Genomic DNA, 26,904 nt, shown 5'->3' with positions numbered 1-26,904 from the left:
GTCTCGGTTCTTTGTATCATCGCTTGACAAGATGCCCACCTTGAAGAAAATTCGGCAGTAAAGTGAAGTAAGGCATCCGCTTCGTTCTCACTGTTTTCTGGCACTGCAAGATGAAAACGAAAATTCATTCATCTGCCTAACCGAGCTGTAATACGAGCCTAGTAGGTATTTTGAAACCGTTTTTCTATACGTACTCATAGGTGATTTCCGACAGCCTGTTGTGCCTATTCCAAACATTTCCGAATCGTCCACACCAAACTCCGACGCATCTTCAAAATCGTCCCCCTCGCTGTCGCTGATCATATGAACATCTGTGCACTGTAAACGTTCAGTTTTTAAATGTTAGTTAACCTGCATGCACTACTGGTGGTGAGAGGCGAGAACTGGGCTCATTCTTTTCTGTCAACTTACTTCTTCTGTGGGCTCCTGGGCGTTGGCTGGTGAAGATCTTCGACAAACACTGAGGTGATGGCATGGGTAGCTGATTCCAGACAGAGCTAATGTCATCTAAAAGTAGGGAACATGGACAAAAGAGCACCATTAGTTTTACAGATCAATTAACCAGCTTAATCTGAACAAATAAACCAAAATTATGAAAATTGCAGAAGTATCTGAAAAGTGTGGCAAGGATAACTCCAATTCAGTCAGGCTGGCGGGAGTTGCTTTAATGTCTTTGACCATCAATTTTCAAAGTTTTCCATGATAATCTCCTAGATTTAGGCTGTAATTTAATTGGGTCATCTAAACCGTTTCATTGTAGCTCTGGTTGTACATTTATGATGGTTTATTAGGAGATCTCTAATAATAACCCGAGGGTGTTGGATCCTCTGAAACTTGTCTTCGATTACTAAAGCTCGACACACGTTTTAGAGTCTGTGTCCTGCTGGAAGGAGACCTACCCCACTTCAGGCTTTTGTAACAGTTTTCTTCCAAGTTCGGCTCATTTTCATTCAACCAATCTTTCCATCAGCTCTGACCACCTGACCAGTGTCTTGTTGGAAAGAAAAGCATTCCAACAGCACAATGTTGCTGACACCATATTTTACAGTGAGGAAGATGCCCAATTAATTATTTTCAGTGTTCGTCTGCTGCGAAAGATAAATGTTTTAATGTAAGCCAAAAATGTTCCATGTTAGTCGCTTCCCCTACATGCTTTAGATAAAACTGTTAATGTTTTTGTTGTTGTTGTTTCAATAATGACTTCTTGCTCTTCCTCCACAAAATGTCCGATTTGTGTAAAGGTCTGGGCAATTCAGCTGATGGCTGTTCCTACCTGAGGTGTAGATTTCTGCAGCTCCTCCAGAGTTACTTCTTTTGTTTGGTTATTACTCCCCTTGCCTGTCCTGTCAGTTTAGGAAAATGCCTCAGAAAACTGAATCATTTCATACTCTACCCATGAGCTGATTAAGGATTACACTATTTAGACTAATTTTATTGTCGTTACACAAATAATCGATTGTAAAATTAGCAAGAAAATGTCATTGCTTGACCACCGGAGCACACAGAAAAACAAACCAAAAACATGATGATGGCGTTCACAGAACAGCTGCATTTATATTGAGATTAAATTGACCATTTTCTAAATGGATGACTTCATAGACAACTGGGTACAGAAGATTTTATCAAAGGTTTTTATGTTAAAAAAAAGCTTCACATTTTGTCATTTTACCACACTGTTCCAGTTAAATGCATAAAAAATGGATACATGATGTTTGTGGTTTTAACATAAAATCTGAAAAGCTTCAAGCAGTAGGAAAATTTCCAAACAACATATAAATTCAGACCTAGCCATCACTTTTTTTTCTTGGCACTAAATCAAAAGCATGCGCTTCACCGTAACGAGGAGGAACTACGCTGTGGTTTCTGTGCACCTGCAACAGCCGCCAGTGAGGTTCTGTGTCTGTAGAAAAGGAGCAACTGACTAATTAGCTCCCAGACTCGTAGACGGCATTGAAAATGTTGGCGTTCAGCAGGGACTCATTACAGCTAGTGTCTCCTGGTCTGGCCTCCAGGGACGCCAACAGTATAGCCAAGAAGGTTTTAGGAAGAAAGAGTAAAGAAACTTTGCTGTTTTAAGAACCAAAGAAAGTATCTTCATATCAAGATTTTCTGGTAGTGAAGAAATATTTGTTTTTAACCAACAGTGACGCCTCAAAGTAGGATTTGTCATTGTCTATGCACGTGTTCCTGATTGCAGAGATACTGCACCGCAAAGTAACAATATATTTTCACTGATGCACTATTTGTTAGGAGTCCATCAGAAAGACCAGATGTAAGGACTTTTCTGGGAGAGTGCACTTCTAAGCAACAGCGGAGCCGTAGGGCAGCCAAGCTGAGTGTGATAAGGGAGACACAGAAGCTGAGCGTCCCCTGCAGAGGTCCTGTGATCTGCTCTATTGTCAGGTGCAAAGACACACAAAGACCAGCTGGACACGGTTGAATCAAGAGACGATTACATGCAACGCCAATTGAATCTGAAAAGGACCAAACAGGCTGAACAGAGCTTTTCTCTGAATTGGAGCGACTGCCCATGCCGCCCTCAGCTTCTACAATGGGAGAGAGATCAGTGTAGCCAACAGACCTTGAATGCAACATGGACCCAGATGTTCCGCTGTTTGAATTGCATAGATAAATAAGACAGATTTGCCCAAGCTCCCTGCTTTCTGTCAAGTGTGTCACACTAGTAGTTGATCTCCTGAGAGTTGGACAGCAAGTCAGCAGCAAGAGAAATGTTTTAAAATGTTTGAATCAGCTGCCTGGTGAAACAAGAACATTAATGCATACATCTTTCAGAAGGACTAAATAATATCCTATCATTTTGACTGAGGTTGAATCACTTCCTTTACCCCCACAGAAATTTAAAATCCCACAATATATATATAAACAATAAAACATAAAGCTGAGATGCAACCAGTCACTTTGTAATTCATATGCATACTAATTTCCAACCATCCAAGTTGTTCACACGTCGCTTTTTCAAGCTAAACTAAGAAAGTTTACATTATCACAATGATCCTGGAGAAGCAAGTAACAAAATTTCTGGGGTCTTACGACAGTTGACTGACAATACTCTGAAACCACTTCTAATATTGACTGATGTGCACTGACCATTATGAAAAAAGAAGCGTAATATACAGGAAAACTAGTATTACCCATGGCAACAGTGACAGAATAACACTATGGTGAGCAGTTCTCATCTGTGTTGTATGAAGCACATTGACAAGTCATTTACAAAATTTAACCAAAAGTAGCATCAGAGTTTCTGTTCCCCTTTTCTATTGTAAATTAAATCAAGAATGGCTAAGTTAGAAGAACAACAACTAGTGAAGGCAGCTTAATACAGCTGCCTTCACTCAGGCAGCTGTATTAAGCACTAAAGAACCATTGTACTGAACCAGTTATTCTCTCCTGAAAACCACAGATACAAGTATTGTCAGGTCAAGCAAGATGTTTAAAAAAAACAAACAAATATGTCAAAAGAAGAAAAGACAAGAGGCTGCAAGAGAGTGAGATTGAGCAAGACTAATAACTAACAGGAAGGCTGAACAAAGTAAAGTTACTTTGTTTTATGGTTTTAAACTTTCAAACCATCTGTAATGAGCTGGGATTTGAAGTGTATTGGCCTTTTGGAGAGCTCAGATGCCAATTTCATATAATCCTGTCAATCATTGATCTACAAATGTTTATCATTCCCATAGGGGAAATCTCTCCACAGGCAAGAGTTGCAAGTTGTAAGCCTTGACTCTGATTCGGCAATCGCAGCGTCAAGGGCTGTCAGTGATCCCAGCTGATTGCCTTGTATGATGTGACAGGACAAACTAATCTGTAATATAGAGGGAGGGATGGCGATTTATTGTAAACAATAATTTGGCAAGACTTGCGCTAACAGTCTGCTTCGTTTAAGGAACAAACTGTTATTAATGCAAACCAAATAGTCGCTCATGTAAGACTATAAAGTTAGGATAAAATGTAAACCCCATAATCATTGTCTTCTAAAAAAATTAATACTAAAACCCTGTTTTGCAGCGATTCCTCTAGTATGATGCAATTTTGTACCATTTTAAATTATGAATACCACTTACAACAGGAAGGCTAGATCAAGTATTATTTGTAATAAAACATAACTACTTATATTATAGCTCTTACTGAAAGGGGCCATGGGTAAGTCATAGCTTTGCAAAAACAGCCAATAAAATGGACCGCAATATTCTGATTTACGCATCGCTAATGAAAAAAGTACAATCTCTTCAACAGTAAAACAAAGTATGTGGGCAACAGACTCCGATTTATAAAAGAAAGGACTACGTACAATGAACCCATATTTAAAGCTCGATGTTGATATGAGAACAGGTATTCTCACAAGTAGCATCAGGTCTTAATGGGTTGAAGAAAAGCCATGGCCAATTAGGACCTCATATGTGCTAAGCCTTAGAGTTGAATTAGTGCAGATGGCTGTAGGTGCAGAGCCAATGAAAGCCATACGAGGTCTAAGCCTGGAGGAAGACAACGAGTGGCCCCAAGACCATTTCTTTGAATTGAGTGGCAATCAAATGTGAGAATCCTGACAGCGAGTACGGAGAGGATCTCTGTAAACCCTTTACGCCGCCATTCACAATGAGAGGCTCTTGTCTAACAACCTAATAAGTGTTTAAATTAAGTTGATCACTTCCCCACAAAAGGACAGCCTGAGGGGTTTGGGGCTGACATTGATGCCAGGAGGGGAGCTGAAAACGGGGAAAAAATGAGTTGAGTGCCTCTCAGTCCTCTTTCTTGCTTTGACCGGATGGCTTTCACCAATGTTGAAGTACATAAGTGCAGCTTGGCGGCTCAGTGATAAAATGTGGAAACAAGGTTGAAGCGCCGTAGGGCATTAGGTCGGGGGGAAGATGAGGGTAACACCCCCCTTAAATGACCCTCTCTCACATCTCCACACAAAAGAAACTGGCTCCTCTTTTTTGGATTCTTTTAATTAACACTTGCATTGAGGCTCTAGGTATTCAAGGGCTGATACAGGGAAAGAATTTTCTCCCTCTCTTACCCCCACCTATCCTGTGCCTCTTCCCTTCAACCTTTTTCCCCTCCGTGCTCTTCTTCTTCTCTTTCTTTTTTCTCTCCCCCCCATTCCCTCTCTGTTTCTTTTTTTCTTCTTTTCTAGAGTAGGCAGTGTTTGGATTAGGTGTCTGGCTGTGAGTGTGAGATAATTACCACTGACAGCTGCACTGAAGGCAACCACAATCACTGCAAACCAAACCACCTCACACCAGCATGCGAGTTACAGAGCGAGGGGAGAACAGAGACAGACGAGGAGGAGATGAAATGAGTTTGTAAAGAGTAAGAAAAGAAGAAAAACAAGGCTGAAAAATACCCATCTCAGTTGTTTGTACCAAGACCCTGACAGGAAGATACAAAGCAAAAAGAAGATGGAGAGAGCGACCGTTGTGCTGCAGGCCATTTGCACATGAAAGTTAAGAATTTATAACTTATGAATTGGGGGTTAAAAAAATAAATAAATAGCACTCCAGTTAATTTTTATCTATCTAAGATCAGACATTTTCCGCCTTAAAACTCAATTCAATTCAGTTGCACTATATTAATCCAAAAGGAAAATTCAATACTGTTGTAACTCATCGTCTTATTTTCTTCAGAGTTGTTGTAGATGCTGATGGCTGTGGGCAGAAAGAATGTCCTGCAGCAGTCTGTGCTAGATTGTCTCTGAAGAAGCCTCTGACTGAAGACAAAGAATAAGAGTTTCATGAGGCCGCTAGGGGTTGTCTGTAATTTTCTCGATTTTGTGCAACATGGTTGCATTGTACATAAATGGAGAGTCAATATTTCACACTCAGCTTCGTTTTGGCTGTGAGATGAAGGAGCTGCTGCCAGAGGTCCTTTCTGTACCATCCATGATGCCAGCTCCTTTGGTGGCATCATGTTTTTTGCATTTACTTGAGGTGTTTTTTTTTTTTTACTTTTCAGAAAAAGAGTCAATGCCGAGAAGGGGAGATAAACACGCATTTTCCAAAATAAGTTCTGATAATAGTGAACTTGCCCATCCACTGATTCATCTGTGCCTTATTAGAGACTTTAAAAAAGTTCAAACCTCCAACTTGGAAGGGAAAACTCTCCGTTTTTCCTCATCTGTATGGTCCATGCTAATTTGCAACCTCTGCATTTTGTTTATTATAGCCAAGATATAAACTTTATCTTACAAAAAAGTATATCAAAATTTTACAATAATTTCATAAGAAGAGCAAGAAAAAATTTTTATTCCAGGTTTTTGTGCATCATTTTAGGAAATATTGTGCTAGGCACAGAAAGAATAAAACAAGAAAAATCTGTTGGATCAACAGGATGGATAAAAGCAGCCAGTTTCAAACACCTACCTCCTAAAGTGAAGATACAGTGAAGCAACTGAGGAGTTACACAAAAACCACATTAGAAGGAAAAAGAAATTCAGTCAGAGGGGCTCCTTCAGCTCTGAATGTCACCTGAAGAAGGGCAGGTGGTGGAGTGCCTGCGCTTAACGCTGAGCCCTGTTGCTCTGGAAACCAACAGGCCCTCCTCAATAAACGCTTGGTTCCACACACGCCTATCAGGTTGAGAAGGATTCCTTTAATGCCAGCTGGGAAACGGAGAGAGGCTCTGCCCTACAAGGCAATGCACCTCAGAGGCTCCTCGGCATTAATACATTAGCAAACACCATGAAACACTGCATAAATGTCAGCAATTACAGGCCGGGTGTTGGTGGTGGACAGGCGGGTGGCGGGGGGGACGGACGGATGAGGCAATGCAATAAGGAAGTCCCACTGGCTGTCAATCACCGCAACAGGTGTGGAGGAAGCGCTGCCAATCAAAGCAGCTCCAATGAGATGAGGCGCGGCTGGAAACAGACCAAGCTTGCTCAAATCATTCCCAACAGCAGAGGACGTTACCGTCCCATTGGCCTCGCAAATCAGCTGCTGCACAGACCTCTTGTCATCCTCAGCACTGTTCAGCACAGCTTTGCCAAAGCCTCAAGAATCAAGAGGAATTTGAAGGCAGAGCAACATTGTGGTATTTGCAAATAATGCCAGAGTATTTGTTTTAATCTACTTGGAGTAAAATGAACTTCATCAAGTTTTAACTATTGCAAAGTCCAAAATACTTGCATCTGAGTGGGAACTTTTTCCCAGTACTATTCAAGACCGCTGTGATGCAGTAAAACCCAAGGAAAATGAAAACAAATGCTAAAGTAAACATTCACACAGAGACAGCATGCGTCTTCTCGTGATCCTCTATTTGGCTACTCTGGAAAACATTATAAACTGTCTTCTAGCGAATCCAGAGAGCAGACAGCATTGGAACGGAAATTAAATAGTTACAGGAAGATTTTAGAAATTCATTAAGTGTCACACAGCTAAAAATCAAAAGCTTTGAGTGTACTACATGTCAAAGGCCTAGAAATGGCAAAAGAGCTCTAAATATTTCAATAAAATTGGGATGGATTTGTAGGAAAACTGAATCTTTTGCAGAAAACAGTAGAACACATTAAAGCTACAACGTCTCCCAGATCTGCTCCAAATGAGCATCGCTTGAACGTAGCCACACAGTCACGTCCAACACCCCATACAACTGGAGGAAAGTCTATAAACCAATGTTTTGTTCGCTGCCAACTGAGCGTTATGCATCCTGATCCAGTTTCAATCCTTTATCAGGGCCTGAAAAACTCCAACCGCAATAAACAATGAAACAGATTTAGCGGACAGTGTCAGAAGGGATGATGCAACACATAACTACCAGTCTCACTGAAAGACGAGAATTTCTACAAGCCTGTTTTCTTTCACAGACAATCTGTGACTTCATTACACTAAAACCACACCAGTTTAAGAACTTTCTCAGGATCCATGAATAAGTACTAGAACAATGCAAAAAAAGTTTAAAAAAAAAACAATAAAAAAACTTAAAACCACAAAAAATTCTTGCCATTATAAAGGGTTACAGTTGTGCTGTTTGTGTTGCGCGTGCAGCAAGACTGATGTGAGCGCATATTTCTCTGTGAACAAATCTATGTACTTGACACAGTTTATGTAAAACAACCACACCACAAGTCAATCATAGATGGTCTTTTAGAGTATTTCTTGCAATACTGCATTTGCTTGAAGCAACGACCAATCGCAACCAGCAAATGAAAATAATGACCCAGCCAGCAGTCGTTACTAAACAAAGAAAACTTAATACAACAAATACTTGATTATTACACTGTATGAATATTTATCTAGGCATACAAATATAACTCACTATATGTTTTTTAGTCAGTTACAGAATCTAAAAGTTTCGCAATAATGTACAAAACAGTTTAACCATGAGAGCTAGGAAATAAATTCAGGAGTAGGAGAGGAGGAGTGAGAAGAGAAAGAAATCCTTAGCGTCTTTTTCAAGAAATCAAAATCTGCTAGAGGAATATAATTTTACTCTCATTACTGTAAGAAACTTTCCTGTTATGAAGAAATCTCGATTCTCATCTGGAACAACAAGATAATGTTTCTAATTTTCTTCTTAGCTAGGGCAGACAAACGGTTCAATAACAATGCTTTGCTTCATTTAATAATTCCTCACAGAAACGCATGATGGACATTAGGTTAAACAGTGTTTGTCAAAGTCACTCGAGATAGTCCTGACAACTTGAACTCCATCTAATTGGAAATACATTGCCTCTGAATCCCAACTGTTGTTGCAGACCCTACATGGGTCAGTGATGGACTGATGTACAATATTCACCACCAGAATCAATAACCAGTGGTATATTTGGAATACCCCATATGCAGAAAGCTTTGGTAAGGCACAGTAATATAAAAACAGTAGAAATATTACCTACTTGATGGAAAACCAACATAAAGTGACAACCAAATCAACTTTAATCAGGAGAATGTGTGGGTCTAAAAGTAATCTAGGGGCTGTAGCTGCCATGTTTATTGGCCCAAACCCCGAGAGATGAGACTGGGCTAATGAGCTAGACTCTAACATTGGCTCTCCATCCACCCGCTAGGCCAGCCAAGCCCCGGGCTTTCTCTGTTAATACCTTCAGACGTTTCAATAAGAGGGCTATGGCTAGTGCAGAGGCCATTATTACACTTCTGTCTCTCTCTTCTCTGTGCTTTTTTTAATATCTTCTCATACAAGAAAAAAAAAACAGACACTGCAGTTATGTGTTAGCCAAGGACCAGGCCTTTGTTGGCACAGAGAGCTCAAATTTATTCATGGTCTTTGGCCAATAAATCTGCAGCTATGAGCTAAAGTCCACAGATAACAAAAGAAACTCCAGCAAAAACTAAAAGCAATTGGTCAAATAATATATGATTCCCCTATACATCTTAGTGTGAAATTGGGAATAAAAGGGGCGGGGGATGTTTTTGCATGAAAACATACATGATTTTGTTTTGTGTCTAAAGTCTTAAATTCTTTTAGATTACAGAGGAAGAAAAATAGTCAGATGACATTGGTCTAAACCTTCAACTTTAAGTTGAAATAACAGGTTTCATTTTGCTGCACAAAACACATTTCTTAGGTTTATCAATTTGAAGAGAAAGTAAAAGAAACTGCACATAACTCTCTACATTTGAAGGCTTCCATAGCAAAGACATGTAAAAATCCCTGAAATTAATCAGCTTCCTTGATGTAGCAAATACCAGTTAGTTTCTCTGACTGGGAGTTTAGAAATGCATATTTCCTCCCTCTGCCAACCTCTTCAATGTGTGCAGATAAAGCAAGAAAAACGTGTGTATTTGTTAAGTACACCAACCATTGTGTTTTTTAAATTATCTCTCTCGCAGTAGATAAGAGCAACTTTAGATCAGGAGCAATTTTCTTGCCAATTTATGGCTATTGACACATTTTCACCAATCAAATAGCATGTTCTCTTGTCTTGGCCATTATGATGAAGGTTTAGGAAAGAAAGGGAATGTGTGTGGCATTTTATTTAACATCCGGAGAAGAGCCATGGATTATTAATTAAGTTGGTATAAATGTAACTTAGAAGCAGCCTCATTCTATTAGAAATGAAGGTGATGCTACCAACTATAGCACCAGTGGTATTTTTACCTGTCAAATAGTCAAATTAAATATATATTTTCAAAATTTTGGGACAGGATTTTGCTACAGATTCTGTTACCTGGGTGTGCGTGCTCTGTCACGTTATTCCTTCATTAATGTAAAAAAAAAAATCTGTTTTATCTTGCATTATAAGAGACTGGGTCAAAAACAATGCATTTTTTTTGACTAGCATTAACAATTGTATTTCTGTTGCAATTGAAGACTGTTTGCTAATCAGCCTTCAGCATATTTTGCTTGGTGGTTGATGGCTTTACGATTGGCTTCTCATAGCTGCAACAGACAAAAAAGCAGCAAACAATTTTCTGTAAAGTAAAAGGGTGGATATGCTTCTATTCTCAGCCCATGTGTGCATCATAAAGGGTATTTGCTTTTACTGTTAATGCTCAAAGCTCAACAACAAGTCAGGTGCAGTTATTGTTCTCCTCCTCTGAGCGTTAGAAATATGAACAATGGGTAGCAGGTATAAATAGCTTGCATTCAACAAAAACACTGGATACACTGAAACAGCTCGTTCTTACCAATCACAATGCGAACTGATATTACAGTCCGTTTTTATTGCGTAGGTCACATGTGTCAAAGTATGAATTTAAAAGAAGGCAAAGTCAACAACAATACTCCAAACCAAACAGCAGCCGCGCATATCTAAAGGGAAAACGTTAGCCGGGGGTTAACCCAAGAATGTGTGCCCAACAGCTTGTCAATGTGGCATGATAAACCATCCCAAACAATTAGCATGGGAACACATACGCCGTCAAAGAGGGGCTGAGACAAAAGGGGTCAGAGGTTCCTCAACATGCTGTATGGGTCCGACCTCTGATCAGCTTGACACTGCGCAGAGTGAATGGCTGGGAAGAGCAACCGTGGGACGGAGAGGTCAGCGGGACTCAATGATGTGAGCTTTAATGTCCACAGATAGGGGACACGGGACGGGAACCGTCTTTGACATCTTAATTAGCTTCGACATCTTACTTTAAAAAAGGCTTGAAATAGCAACGTACGACTACGCACCAATCAACACTCTGAGCCGAGATTTTAAATATCAATTAAAACCATATTGCTAGATCCGACTAATAAAAAATAGAAGAATGTTTATACTGAAAATTGCTTGTTTTTATTATTAATATGGTTTTAAGTGCAAGGTGTGGGATGGTTACTGAAATATTCAAGGGGTTGAAATTGTTCCTATGTTTTAAATCTCCTTTCAGAGAGGGACCAGAGAAAGTGCTGCAATAAGAAAGAGGTCAAGTCGGGTTATCTCGAACTCTATACAGCAAAGTTGCAGATGTTTGCTCTATATTTTTGATTACATTTATGTATCAAAATACCAAATATTTTCTTTCATAATATTTTGTGTGCTTTACATTAAAAGGTGGCAGAGCGTTGAACTCTTTGTGCAGGATATGTTTCAGAGACGGGCTCTCACAACGGTCAGAGGCTCCTCACACACACTGCGTAAACTTTTTGAACATCAAGCACAAAGTAAAAATCACAGTATTGCAGTTGTTGCTTTTTTTATTTAAACATACTTCACACAAATCCGTTGAATAATCCCAGGGAGAAACACAGTCACATTTCTTTGTAAACTGCTTGTTAAAAAGACGCAATTATACTGAACTGAAATGATGAATCTCATTTATTAATTACTGTTTCCATGTGTGGCTCTTACAGAATCATCGGACGCCGACGCAGGCCATCCCTCCCACTGCTGATGCCTGACTGGGATGTTGGTCAAGTCTGAAATGTTCCTCTTGACCTGAAAAGAAAAATAAAATAAAATTAGAACAATATGTAGAGTGGAAAACTCACACAGTCAATGACTCTCAGGCAAGTTTAGGGCTTCACGTTATGTTGTGAATATATCGTCTCTGCAATATTAGTGTGTGCAATATTCATATTGCAAAGAACTGCTTGGAGTGGAATAACCGTTGGCTAATTTATTCAAAGTGTTTTAAGTGCACATTTTACATGTTAATGTAATCTCTAGCCTATTGGGCTAAATCTGCAGTCTTACAGCTGCAGATGTTCACATCAAACACAAATGATGTTGCCCAAAACGCTGAAGGTCAAAGGGTGATGGAAGCACAGATAAGATGATAAGCACATGTCGCAACTGTTATCACCACCTCAGTATTTACAAATATGATCATAATCATATTTTCTAATATCATGCACCCTAGACAAGTTAAATTAAAAATTATTAATAACTTCAAACAATGAGCTTTATTATCAAAGGTATAAAAAATCATCAATGTCAAGATTTTTGCTCCATTTGCTGAGATGTCAGAGAACGTGCCTGGGGGTAGCCAGTAGATTCTGGATGCATGAAGCCCATTCCCACCCTGCTGCTGCACACTGCCGATCAGACGGCCTAGGGAAGGCTCCTACACTTTTCCATTACTTACAGGATGGACCAATTTAGTCATTTGGATACATTTCTGGTTGTGAGTTAATATGATTGTGTGGAAAACTTTATATGATTTTTTAATTTAAATTTTCTGCATCAGTCTGCACTAGTTTCAGTCAGTCAGCAAGGTACAAAAGTCAGCATGAGAGATGAACAGACACAGAACAGCTCAAGTCTTTAAGGTGGATCTAGTTGGAGTTGGGTAATGTGAACGAATTACCAACCCAATCACAATCACATGTTGTTGTCAGCCAATGAAAAGAGATGCTGGGATATGGCAAAAAATGCCAGCCAACTCTTAAAACAAATGCAGCAACAACAAGTGGATTTTTGTAATCAGTTAACTTAAAGGTCCCCTTGATGACCTTTCAGTCAAAGAAACAAACGGATAATGAGCTTTATTGAATTCACATTAAAAAAAATTAACACTTAAGTCCCTTTTTATAGACATTAAAGCAAAATTTCAGCCTTCACCAATTTTTAGTGCCTCAAACAAAACATCTGAACAGAATCTACCCAAGGCCATCACTTCTCCTAAGTGCAAATGCAGTTTAATCACCCTGAATCATCTTAAAGATAAACAGTTCAATCGACATTTTCATTTAGTCTTGATGTAACTGGATCACTAATCATTTAATTAAGGTGTTGAAATAGATCAATGTATTATTATATTCCTGTGCTCACTCTATATTTTAGATCAAATATATGAATTTATTTTTAGCATACATATATCTCCACACTTTTACAATTTGAATAACCTATATGTTGGGTTATTTTTGCAGCGGTAGCAAATAAATCATGCTTTCAGTGACTCAGTGGTCAAACAGATACACCGTATGCAGAAGCCAAAGCCAAAGTCCAAAACAGAGTCCAGTTCGATAAACTGACCGGCTGGACATTTGCTGCATGTTTTCCCTTTTTCTCTCTGCTATTCTTCCTGTTCAGCTAATGAATACGGAACTCTAGGATCATAAAATAAAAATATATAAAAAGAAAATCATGTAAAAAAATTTTTTTTTGGTCTTTGATTAAATACTATATTACACTGTACTTCAGTTATTACTTCTGAACATTTCCATACCTGTAAAGTTTCTGGGTCTATGCCATTTTATCTGTTTTAACAAATTATATATATATATATATATATATATATATATATATATATATATATAAGTTGCTATGAATCGTTTTTTTACTGGAAAGTGCGGCTATAATTGTTTCCTGAAGATAAATAAACAAATAGGGCTCATATGTTATTACTAATCTGCCATTCAAAGGTTAAATAGAAAAATTAGAAGGGAGGCAGAGAGCAGAGAAGGATAAGACAAGACAAAAAAAATAGAGCCAGTGTTGTCAGCATTCCTCAGATGCCTCAGCTAATTCCCAGCAACAACAACCACACACTCTGAAATGAACAGTATTTCTCTTCTCCCATTCATGTGCAGACCCCGTATCAGCATCACTTAATAACATTCCTTGGTTTTAAACAGTTAGCAGCCAGCAGCGGCTCTCTAACCAAGAGCCGCGTTAAACCCTCCGGTGGGTTGTTGGTTTAAAGCCCTCACGCCAGCCCGAATGTGCGCCAGTCAAAGCAGATCAAAGCCCCAAGTTAGCGCCTGAGCTCTGATGATGGCGGGTGCTGGCGAGTTTGTTCGGGAGAATCCTGACATTCGGGCCCCGCGGGGTAGGACGCCGACGCTGAAAAAACTACCTATTGTAGAGGAAAGATCCCACCGTGCATGGAGCAAAGCCTGTCTTTGTAACGTGCACCGAAGATAGAGAAGTCCTTCTATAAACTTCGAGCTGCAGCTCATGGAGGTGGAAGTTTAAAGACTGCTACAAACACACAAAAGCAAATTTAGGCTACGAAGGAAAGAATCTGCAAAACAGTGTATTAATTTTGGGGACAAACAATGTTCTTATTACAAATTATGCCCATGTAATCACACCTGGATATGAATATCTTTTTGTCGAGATGAGTAAATATTTTATCCGAGTTATCAATCCCTTTGAGAAGATATATTATATTTGTGCTGAACCTGACAGCGTGAAGCAATTTACAGTACAAACAAGGAGAGACAATTTAAAAGAACAATGATAAATGAGTGGCACTTTGCTTCTCTCTTGTAAATCCCACATCACTCCGCTCCGAGTCCATCCTTATGAAGAGACATCCTGGCCAAGATAGCAGGCTGGGGTCAAAGCGGGTGGCCAGTGTTATTACAGAGTGTAATATCTATGTTTGACCAGCCAGACTACAGGGATTTGACTGACCGGCTGGCCGGCCGATGAACGGCAGTGGGGGGTGGGAAGGGAGGAAAAGGAGAGGCATAAACACTAGTAATGAAGAGGCTGCAGTCAGAGGTTAAAGCAGCATCAGAGAAACAACAAACTGACGCCCACCACAAAGAGAGCGAAGGTGAGAGGTGGCGGCGGAGCGGAGCGGAGACAGACAGCAAAAGACACCTGGCGGAGGACAATCTAATCCCGGCGCTGAAAGAAAACACAGCGAAACAGCCGGCCTGCCCACCTGAAACCACACAGCGAGGATATGTGCTGTCCTCTCCCGACACGTGCAAAAATACGGTGCAATTATGAGAGTTTGGCGAGACCATATGACAACAAAATGTTATTTAAGAAAAAGGAATTTGGAACAAAATAACTCAACAGCAGACAGAAATCTTTTCTGAAATACTGCAGGTAAATTACTTTTTTTTTTTGTTACAAACACCATAAACGAAGCAATACTGTCTAATGCTGCCCCCTGTCTACCAAGAGCGACAAGTCAAACTGAAACTAATTTAACATTACTTATATTTTAGATCTCTAGAAAGAAAACTATAGAAAACACAATTTACATGAAATTAGGAGAACTGTTTAATTGGTAACTTATGATGGAGAAACTATTCTAATAAATAACTTGAAGATTAAAAGCATCAAGTTACCTTCATAATAAAGCTAAATTATGATTTTTTATTTTTTTAAAAAGCCTAAAAAGTCAATGGTGGTATTTTAAATGCAGATTTATAATGCTGTGGAAATACATAAATGAGACAAATTTTACATTTTTGTTTCTTCCATTTCAACTTTTTTAGAGCACTTTCCAACATGCAAAGATTCAATAAGGTTCATGAAAATGAAAAAAATAATAAGAATACACGCATTTTACATGTAAATAAACGTGGTAAGAATATGAAATCAAAAGGAAAGAGGAGAATCAGAGAAAATAAAAGCTGAAAATAAAAGTCATAGAAAGTAGAAAAATTTTTCTAACTGCAAAAAAAAGAAACGCTTGTGATGATTTATGAAGTACCACTAAGCAATCTTACAGCAAATTGGACACAATTGGTGTTTCAATAAAATGTGAAAAAAAATATTGTTTCAATAAATGACTATATTTTCTCCCAAACGGCAACTAAAATATTGTCTCCTTTTGTTGAAAACAGAAAATGAATGAATGATTAAAAAATCCACAACAGATCCACAACAAAAAAAATCACGTTGATATAATTTAAAAGTCATAAAATACTAATTCAATTAGAAATAGTTCAGTTCCTGACTTTCACAGCTATCATCAGAATGCAGTGTTTCAGGTAATTAGTCCCCTGACAAGTAAAATAAGCATTCTGCAGGAAATCAGCAGGTAATGAAATGAAATGGCCGTCATAAATGTCTGCATAGATGCACAGTGGCCTGTATTTATTTCAGAACCGAATGTACGTCTCTGAGTTCTCCAACATAAAGGAGACTCAGCTCCTGGCCAGTACACCCAACGACAAAATTAACGATCCAATCATTGTAAATGCCAATTGCCTATAATCCCTGGCTGGAAGCAAATCAAAGAGAAGGAAAGGTTTCCATTAAACAGTCACAAGCTCTTTCTCTCAATCTCTCTTGTTCTTTCCCTTCATCCCATCTAAGCACCAGATGCCTTTCTTTCATTTTGCTTCCCATCCAGCCTTGCTTTTCTCAGTCTCGCAGCCTCTGTCTGCGTTTGGTCCCCTATGTCTCTCAGCTGCAGTGTGAGGGATGGGGCCTCAGGGGGAGGATGGGGCACTAGACGAGGGAAGAATCCCCAGTACAACTGGTCTGGTCACGGACAAACTGAGACCCAGCAGCCAGCCCTATTCTACCCAGTACTCCCCTGGCAAACATTTGCTCTGCAGCTTAGCCCAGAAGCTAGCCAGCAACATAGCCCACCCCACCCCAAACTCTTGTCTGGTTATGCCAATCAAGAACCAACACAAACTTTGGTTTAAAGGATGGAAAAGAGGGGGAAAAAAAAGAAGGGTTAGGAGGGCCGCTGGGGGAGGCGTAAAGAAAGACGAAATAGAAAACGCAGGGATAAGGGAAGGTTGTTGGGATTCTATGGCCAAAATAAATAAAAGGAGAAGATAAGACTCTTTCTTTACTGATATGCACAGACAGGACTGAAGATCCTAAGCTAAGAAAATAAGAAACTAGCAATGGAAAAAAGCCCTTTGGCAAAGCCAGAGGTAAGGAAAAACAGACTCAGACAGGCTGAAAACGTTACAATCTTTTTTAATGGAAGCGAAAAGAAATAACTTCAGCTCTAGAACATAGCTCCAAGTATCTATTTTTATTGTTTTTCAGTCAGAACTTTCTCTTATACATCACCTTTATCATAAACAAGTCAGACAAAGCAGCTTCGACCTTGCTGAACATGATCCTACATGAGGTGGATATTTTTCCACTTCTTGCGCACAGCGCCATTTTTTTTAGAGACTATGCATTCGCTGCCTGCACATCTCATGTGTGCAGGTTAAAGTTCTAGGTCTCATTTTCTCAGCAGGGGACTTTCAGATGTCTAAAGACAAACATGTGTAAGGAAAAGACCGCGACATGGAGGCCTGTTTAAGCCCACATTGTCCCTTCTCTGTCCGCTCTTGCCTCTTACGGCACCCCCCACCAAGCTAACACTCCTCGGTCTCTTTTCTGTGACCGCGGCTCCCACTCCCACACCACAGGGGCCCCTCCCCTGTGTTTGTAATCCCAGCAGAAACACTTAAGGTTCACAGTGGGTGCTCATCAAAACCATCTGCCTTAGAGGAGAGTGAAAGTACAAAAAAAAAAAAAAGGTAAAAGATGTTGAAATGGGGAGAAAATTGTAGAGCGCGAAGGACGTCCAGGGAGGGCAGGCGGCCTCCGGTTAAGAAGCTAGTCAAACTAATTTAATCAATTAGCACCATTACAGGCTCCGCTAGAAGCCTGATTATTAATCATGTGTTCTTCCGCTCTACGGAGGGTCCATGAATTAACCACAGTGGCTGCACAGACCAATGCAGATGAATGGCCGACTTTTGCTTTGAGATTTAATAATTAGTTTGGATGTAAAACATGACAACCAGAGAGAACACCGGATTCCTGATGATATTACTAAAGACACAGAAGCAGCTGATACTAACCAGAGAGAGAACAATATCAGGCGATGGGAATTAGCTGATTTCCAGCTTCACCGTTCTGAGGTGATCATACAACATCCCTCAGAGTGGAAGTTATAACTAAGTGAAGAAGAGATTGAAGTTATCGATATTCAGGTTAGGTTTTTTCAGAATGGAGTCGGAAACAAAAAAGATGCAAGAAGACATATTAAAGGAAACATCATTTTCTAAGGGGGTTATTTCAATGATCTGGGGAGTTTAACGTCCCAGTGTGCAACATGAGATGTCCGATGTGCGATTTGTTGCTGAAGCAGACTCACATCAGAGACAGAATCTCAACGAGAGGGAAGCAAAGTAACAGGCTGTCAATCCTTTAGAAAAAGCGGATAATAATCAGGTATATGCTAGAGCAGCAGTCACACCGCTTGATATTTTTCACAGGTCGATCAATCAACTTAATCCGAAACAAAAAATAATCAAACATATTTATTCGAAAATATTTTATACAGAAAATAACAAAAACACCAAACAGAAAGCAGCAAAGGTTCGGCTTTTGAGTTTCACCCTCTCATCGTACACACCAACATATTTCAGCGTATGCATGCAGAGACAGAAGCTTTAATAATGCTTGCTATACAACTTGCTAGTATAAGACGCTGGAGACACTTTGAAACTTAAACTTTGTTTTGTAAAAATCTGCATCAGCAGGTCAGCTCTTTCCATATAACAGAAAATCTTCGAACTCTGACTGGTGCATCTCTTAGAAGAAAAAAAAAGATGAATTTCTTAATTTACTGTTGCAGAGTGATGATTCCACCTGATTTCACTTTGTGAAGTGCATTTCCAAAATCGAGACGGCAGAGTACGTGTCATTAATTATGAATAACGTCTACTCAGGTCTCCCTTTTGCAGATGAGGTGAGACCGGGGCAGTGGATGTATGTACGTGCAGACAAGACGGTTCCAGCTCACAAACACTGACGCACAAACACACACTCATCTGCATAGGCACATGGACCCACATGTTTCATAACCTTTAAACTGCTTTCAATGCAGATAGAACAACCTGTGCCTTCACACGGGGTCCGGGATTAATATTTCATACGCAGCCAAATCTACTGTTTAGTTTCAGACGAAGAGAACGAAAGGACTTTTTGAACGCTCCCGCTTGCCTTGATCAAACAATGTTCAGTCATTTAAACTGCCTCTCCAGTCTGCAGGGTTGGAGGAAGAAGGGAAAAAGACGCAGTGTGTACTGGGAGCAGGAGGAAAGAGGGGGTTGTACCAGACCACAGCTGTGAGAGTAATTATGTGCTCCGAAATGTGATCATTTGTGATGAATAATGAATCGATGGCAGAGATAGACTAGCAATGTTTGGCAAATAGAAGGAAAGCCATGTTATGGGGAAATGAGAATCAGGTGCAATAATATTATGGAGGTGAGAGCCTGTGGGTGCGTTACAGAGAACTTCTGTACGAGTCTGTGAGGGTCGGTGCTCGCATGCTGTTGTGGCGTCTTACCTCTTGTATAGTTTTGGAGCCGGGAAAATTGAGGCTGTAGTCCCTCTGAGCCTCACGGTGGCTGATGACCAGCAGGAAGTTCTGATTTAGCGAATCTTGAAGTGCACTAAATGACAAGAAAAACAAAAAGCTAATTAAACCAAAGGAGGCAACACGTAATAATGACACATGACAAAAAAAAAAAAAAAAAAGACAGATGCAAGTAAAAACAAACATTATCTCTGAGACAAAGATTAGGCAAGCTGAAACTTGTCGAGCAAGAGTGACCTGCTGGCCCCCAGCAAAGTGGGTGCCTCCTCCAGGGGCCCGTCGGCCATTTTACTGGTCGTGTCTTAACAAGTCTGGCCAGAGCGCCGCTCAGCACAGCAGGCTTCTCGCAACATGACCACCTGCACAGTAACAGCATGGAGCCCATCAACCTGTATTACTGCCAACAAACCCAGGAGAGCCTTCAGCCGTACATCTCCAAAACCCCATGATCCCTCTGAAGCAGACTTGAATGTAGCACAAACTACAGTAGCTGACCACTTTTTAATGATGTGCTTAGGTGGGGCACCAACAACTATTATGGCAAGTAAAATTATTGAACTGTATGCATTATTGCTCATTTGATGCTTTCTTCCTACCTATGCTAAATCTGCTTACCCAGCCATACAAAAGCGTTCTCACCCCTTTAACATCTTCACGTGCGATCTCAAATCTCATTGAATTTTTTTGTGATCAGTGAACACAAATTAGTCAATACTTGTAAAATATACAGAAAATAATACGTGGTTTTTCTTTTTTTCTTCTTTTGATTTTTTGGCATAATGTTTTCAATCCTTACTGAGCGGTATATTGGCCTCTACCACCTTTACACTTCTAATAGAAGCTGCTCAAGTTCACTTATATTGGACAGAAGGCGTCTGTGAACATCTCTTCTCATGTTTTTCCACAGAAAATCAGTTGAATCTGGACTTTTAAACACACAAATACATTTGATCTAAAGTAGTATTTGATCACTGTAGTTTTGATTGTATGTTTGACCACAACAGGTTTTTGTCCATAATTGTTCTTTATTTAGCTCCATTTATGTTACCTTCACCTCCAAGCAGCTACCGTGTGCCTAACGAAGAAAAGCATGATGTGAATTAAAGTGGAAATGTTGTGTTCAAAGTGATGCGTAATGTTAGTTTTGCACGTAGTCCAAATAGCTCAATTTTGGCCTCATCTGGCCAGAGCATCTTCTCTCCTGTGCCACCAAAATGTTTTGTGGAAAACCGCAAAAAATTTATTTTTTTAATTGATTTTTTTTTAAATAACTTTCTCAAAAAAAAAAAAAACACCTCCTTATCCTTTCAAGTGACATCTACACTCTCCTTTGTGTTGGTCTATCACATAAAATCTCAACAAAAGGCATTGAAGTCTGTGGTAGAAAAATTTTAACATACTTGATAGATAAAATACAAAAAACTTCAAAATAACATCTGCAAAACATCAAACATTTTGAAGTTGCTTACAATAAGTGAAAAAATTTGATCTTCTACTAATAAAATGCAACGGCAAAATATTGCAGCTTTTATTTCGACCAATAGAAACACTGAATATAGCCAGCAGAGAGTGTTTACAGGTAATCTCTGTCGTGACGTGTCGTTTCTGGACCGGCACCAATAACTCGCAAAGTAACTTACGGCAATGTCTGAGAAATGGAGCAAAAAAAAAAAAAGCGAAGATGGAGGGGATTCAACTTTTGGAGGCTTCATTTACAATAAGCTGCGAGGTTAAGTAGCGTTTTGAGCAAACGCTGGGTCTGTGAGGGTGAATAGCAATGGGAGGCTTAAAGGCCGAAACAGGCACTTAATCAGGGCTCAGAAACCAAGGAGAGGAGGAAGACTTTAGAGAAAGAGAAGGATGAGGGAATTAATATGTTGCGCACACATTAATTATGCAATCACACCCTTAATCTGTGCAGATCTGGACGAGCTTATGTTAACAGAAGCTCAAATTTACTGTAATGACAGCATATTTACATTGACTAAAACTACGAAATCAATATGTAAATGTAATGTTTGTTGTAGCTAACTGGAGAAGATTGGAAAAGTGGGAAGTGGGAAGGATGGATGCATATGTAATGGGCCTGAGCAGAAGGATGAAGGACGGCTGTGTATGTGTGTTTGCAAAAGAGGGAGCGAGAGAGAGAGAGAGAATGAGGAGAAATAGAAGGGGTAGGGACACATAAATAAGGATCTAGCTAATATCATGATTATGTTTGGACACGGTCCCGAGCTGCTGCTGGCAGGCAGCTAAACTCCTAAATAGGCAGAGATAGAGGGTAAACTGAGAGGAAGTGTTACTCTGTCCTTCCAAGCAAAGAAGGAACATCTTATCAGTCATTTGTGGCAGGCTGACAAAACATTTGGTGCATTTGTGGGTAGAGTTCTGTTCAAGATTTACTTTTTTTGTAATGTTCTATACAACAAATATAGTCACTTCAAACATCAAATGCATTCTGCAGGAAATATAAAAAAAAAAAAAATCTGTCATACATAATGAGTCATTTTTTTTATAATTTGCCATCTGTTTAAAGAAGTCTGCTGCATAAATAAATATATTTATACATATAAACCAGACAAGCGTGCTTTAAGTAGAGATGGGCTAAGATGTTCACCACAATCGACTGATTTCCACGTTGGTCAGCCCTGACCGGTGTCCAGTTTTAAGCGTTTTAAAAACGCAGCATTCTTAAATGCTGCCAGATCTCACTGACTTGACTCTTAACAACTTCAACCCAAAGGAGTTCAGAAGTTGTTCTGAGAGAAGATTATTCGACAGTTTGCTATTTTAAGTATTAGAGGGGTGGCTAAAAAATTAAAGCTAGCTTGAACAGCACTTCTTATGACATGTCAAAACGGGTTTATGATTCTTTCAGGCTGCAGTGGAGAGCAAAACTCGGCAGATAACAGGATGACAGAACATTTTACAGCAAAGATTTAGATTTTTATTTTTATTTTTATTTTTTTGCTCAAATGTTTCAACCTCAGTCTGTCAATAAAAACGCAAGATTTGGAAATACTGGCGGACTTTGGGAAATGTTAGAGTTAAGATAAGGGTCCAAATGATCTACACTAGAGTATACACCAGGACAGTGTTAGTAGAGCTGCCCTCTAATATAAAGTCCTAAAGATTGTTTAAAAATTCAACTCTAATCCTTTTATATTTTAAATGAATAGTTTTGTTTTACAGTGACTGTTCTCTCTCACACACAGTGTGACATCTCCTTTTGTCCAATGCAACCGACAGCCACTCACGACAGAAACGCTATAAGTAAATATTTTGAATGCTCTTCTTATGTCCTCAAAAATCAATGAATCAGAATGATCTACAGTCAGCATCAGCAGGTTAACGTTCTACGAAAGTCGTAAACCTGGCACAAATAAATTGTGGTGGCTGCATCTGCGGTTTGGGGAGTTTTCTCCCATCGATGCGCCGAAGCAGGCCCCCGAAGCTGTCTGGGGTTGAAATACGGATGTCTTTGTGTTTGCCTCCGCCAACAGAGGTCTTTTTCTCACTCAACACACACAGTCTGTGACATCTAGGTCAGCCCGCAACATCTCTGGAGGCTCTTGACGTGGGCATTAGGGTGAGGGAGGGAAATGTCATTTAACTTTATGGACAGCAAAAAGGCAGCGTTGTGCAGGGGAGAAGAGCAGGCTAAACAGATTGGTTTCATTCTGAGGTAAGCCCGTCGTCTCAGCTGCGGCTCCCACTGGCACAGAGCAGACTCCAGACCTTATTAAAGAAGTATTGCCAGACACAGAGATGCACATGCATGCACACAATGTGACATGTGCCTGCAAAAACACTAGGACACACTATGCACTCAGAGATTGTACTATACATGACCTCTCTTATATTTTCATAAATATGCTGGCAACATGTGCTTTTACCTCTCAGATTGCTTAAAAACACACTGAGGAGAACGCGGGCTAACCTGTCATACCTTCACAGAGGGCACCAAGAAGCACACATGATGTCTTTCTTACCTCCGCCACATTTTACATCCACAACAAAGCAGAAAAATGTGAAACCACTCAGGCTCTGCTCTGTTTTGGTCTGCCATTTTGTCCGAAAATTACATAAGATGCTAATTGCCGAATCCTTTCCATCGAGCTTCATAAGTGCTCTCCCTCGACAGCTCTATGCTTCTGCAGCTAGATCGCTCTCACAGAGCTGACTGAACCTGAAGCTAAGACAAATTTTTAAAAAAGAAACAAAGAAAACAAAACACAAACACATAAAACCTAATGAGTCCTTCTGCGATTTTAAACTTCGTCGAGAGTTCAAATTAAAATAACCTTTCATTGGCAAACACGCCTGCCGGGAGCTGGAGCGAAGAATAAACAAGAAAGGAAACAGGCTCCATTGAAATATTCATCAGGCCTTCATCATTAATGCAGGAGATTAGCTCCTCCTCAACACTCTCTTGTATTCACAGAGAGTCATTGACATGGCCGTCCTCAGACCCCCGGCTTTCTCGCTGCACTGCTAACTGCACATCACATCGCTAACTAAATAACTACCTGAGGAGGATTGGTGCTCAGAGAAAAATCTCCAAAAGCCTCTAGATTTATTTCTAATCAAACAAGACGAACAAGGAAAGTTTGCTCAGCGCGACCGTAATGACAGTGCGGCTCCGTACAATAGCTCCGTTCGGCGAAGGTGTGTGCGGCGAGAACCAGGCACTACAAAGTGATCGCCGGAGACGCCGATCATGGGACATTTTCGTTGTCACTCGGCTGCAATTTGAAGCAAATGAAACCCATGAAACTAAATTTGAGTGATTTTATTGATATTACTAATGCAGATGTGCAACTCTGGGAAGTAACCGTTTTACTTCAAAAAAGTGGACCTGCTCACTTGATATGATTAACAATGACTGAGGAATTCATACTGAAACTGAGTTTTTACACCATCTAGTTATTTCATGAAAAGCTTTGTATTTATGCACTGAGTAAAATAAATCTTGTACAATAATAATAATAAATTTGAAGAAAACTGGCATTATGTTTGAGATACAATAAAGTCAACCTTTCCTAAAATAATCCCACAAGTGACCATATTCTAATTTGAGGGATACTGCATCGATTGTTTTAAACTCATCTTTGCTAAATTTTAGTGTGCTATTGGCCCAGTTTTACTTTTTCACAAGAGGCCAACACATCCTCGTTTATTTCCCACTTTTTTTTAGGTTTAAGCTGAAAGTTTATTTAAAATAGCAAAACTATCACACAATACATAAAAAAATGGCCTAATATAAGATATCAAAGGGATACAGACATATTTAAAAAACATTAACAATCAGAGTTCCTGTCAGTCTTATTGCTGACATTGCTACAAATTGTGCTGTGGTGTTTTGATGTCTTAGAAACCAGTTACTACAACTTTAGCTTTAAAGAGCAAGCTTTTTACTTGGCCGAGTGAACGCCATGAAGTCGTTTATTAAAAACAAAAAAAAAGGTGTCATTAATGATATTGTTTAGCAAAACATTAAGAAACAAGTGAATAAATTAGTTACTGGATTTTAGGTACAGAGGTTATAAAACGTTGAAAACCAGTAAAAGTTTTCCGTCATAACATTCCCGCAGAGTAAAGTCAGCTTAATGAGAAACCAAAGAAAGTGCTGAGACCACAGAATAACACGGAGTTGCCCCTCCCACACCTGTTTCTGCACACTGCCAGTCAGTTGGATGAAAGCCAGCTGCTATAGCTACTTTCCAGCACTTACAAGAAACACAGAAATACTTCCAGACATGAAAAACTCACACATTTCAGAAACTCCTAAGCAGCAGTCAAACAGAGTGCAGGCTGGCTACCTGAGCAGATAGCCTGACTAATTAAACAGCTAACCCAGCCTGGTAGACTCCTAGCAACACTGTACAAAGAGCAGAACAAGAAAAGTCACAGCATTCTGAACTATTTAGCTTGTGTTCATTCTATAGATTAAGTCTTTGCACAAACATCAAAATATCTGCATTTTGATGTCATTAAAACATTATTAAAACTTTAGTAATTAGTGTTACATGATTTACAAGCAGCTGGAAAGTTAAATTAGCTCCTTTTTGTGTAAATAAGATATTTTCACTGCTTTCTTGTCCCACATCTAGCACTGAACTGAGCTTACTAATCACGGCTGTAATAGTATCTGGGATAAACCATTAGCAAAGTCCAAAAAATGTTTATTCTATTCTATACTGTTATGCTAATAATGTGCCCCAGCTTACCTGGAGAGCTTAGCCGACTGCCTGTATTTACTGCAACAAATTTGCAGACACTGCAAACTAATTGTCAGCGCACTGTGGGTATATGGTGTGAGAACAGTTTATTTTTATTCCAAGCTAACAGCTTGTTTGCTCTCCCACCAGGGGGGCCGCTCCCCTCATTTTCTGTGATCTGTCACCCATCCTCTCCCTGTTTGACAGCAGGGTCATCAGACACACACACACACACACACACACACATATACATACACAAACGTATGAACATACGCAATGAGAGCCCACCCGGGCCTTTCAGCCCCAACTGTCCGCAGCTGAAATAGCTGCTGCAAAATAATGAGCTCCTGTCACCCAAAATGATATCGATAACACTTGGAGGAATGGCAACGGCGCTGCTAAAAAAGACGCAGCAGTCGGAGGGGGAGTGAGAAGATGAGGAGAGCGCAGGGGAGGGAAAACCGGGGAGATGAGGGCCATTAGCTGACAACACAATATAACTACCACTTAGCCTAACTAGCGAGCAAAGAGGCAAACTGCCAAATGACTTACTACACAAGGGTTCTGCTGACATGAGGATGCTTGTTTGGGTGAGAACTAAGGAGCATTTGTTTTTTATTCACTGTTAAACTATGAACACTGTCTTACAACTGTACATATTGTGCCAAAAAAAGAGGATGGCTTCAGACGACAGCCTATCCAAGTAGTAACTCAGAAAAATAACTTTATTATTAAACAAAGGAAGAAAGAAAAGAAGAGCTGAGTAAATATAGTGATTTAACCCACTTTAAAAATAACTATATTTTAATATACAGAATTGATTATTATTTCCTTTTTTTTTTTTACAATCATCATATGGTGATGTGAAAGTGTATTATTATTGTTCTGACCACGTCCCTGGGAACTAATCTTTTTTATTTGACATCTTTCTTATTTCACCAAATATGTCTACTGATCCAGAAACCGTGACTAACACCACAAGAATTTCAATGCATAAAAAAATTGCCATAAACTATGTAATAATTGCAAAAAAATAAATAAACTGTCATAACAACAAGCAAAATGATCCTCCAGTCAGTGAGGTCTGCGTAATCTTCTAGTCCACTTTTATTTGCCCACTCTCACTTCAAACACATCCTGATCAATTTACAATAAGAGGCTAAGATAAAGAGACACATTTCTACGATTGAATTTACCTGATAGCTTCAAAGTACTTTAAAGAAGAAACTGCAAAAACGAGT

General features: G+C 39.5%; 1 protein-coding gene across 1 annotated transcript in view; it reads right to left on the bottom strand.

Moving 5' to 3' along the window:
• The window catches only part of faf1 (Fas (TNFRSF6) associated factor 1), a 69,478-nt gene that overhangs the window by 32,673 nt on the left and 9,901 nt on the right, over positions 1-26,904 (bottom strand). Inside the window, exons 7-11 of the mRNA XM_008407878.3 lie at positions 19,413-19,518; positions 11,753-11,839; positions 412-507; positions 195-318; positions 40-103 (exon numbers count right to left, since the gene is read on the bottom strand). Coding sequence (XP_008406100.2) covers positions 40-103; positions 195-318; positions 412-507; positions 11,753-11,839; positions 19,413-19,518 — 477 coding nt within the window. The remainder of the gene's footprint in view (positions 1-39; positions 104-194; positions 319-411; positions 508-11,752; positions 11,840-19,412; positions 19,519-26,904) is intronic.

This window comes from Poecilia reticulata, chromosome 4, assembly GCF_904066995.2.
Source record: "Poecilia reticulata chromosome 4, P_reticulata-male-v2, whole genome shotgun sequence".
Lineage (NCBI taxonomy): Eukaryota > Metazoa > Chordata > Actinopteri > Cyprinodontiformes > Poeciliidae > Poecilia > Poecilia reticulata.
This window is presented reverse-complemented; position numbering and strand designations above follow the sequence as displayed.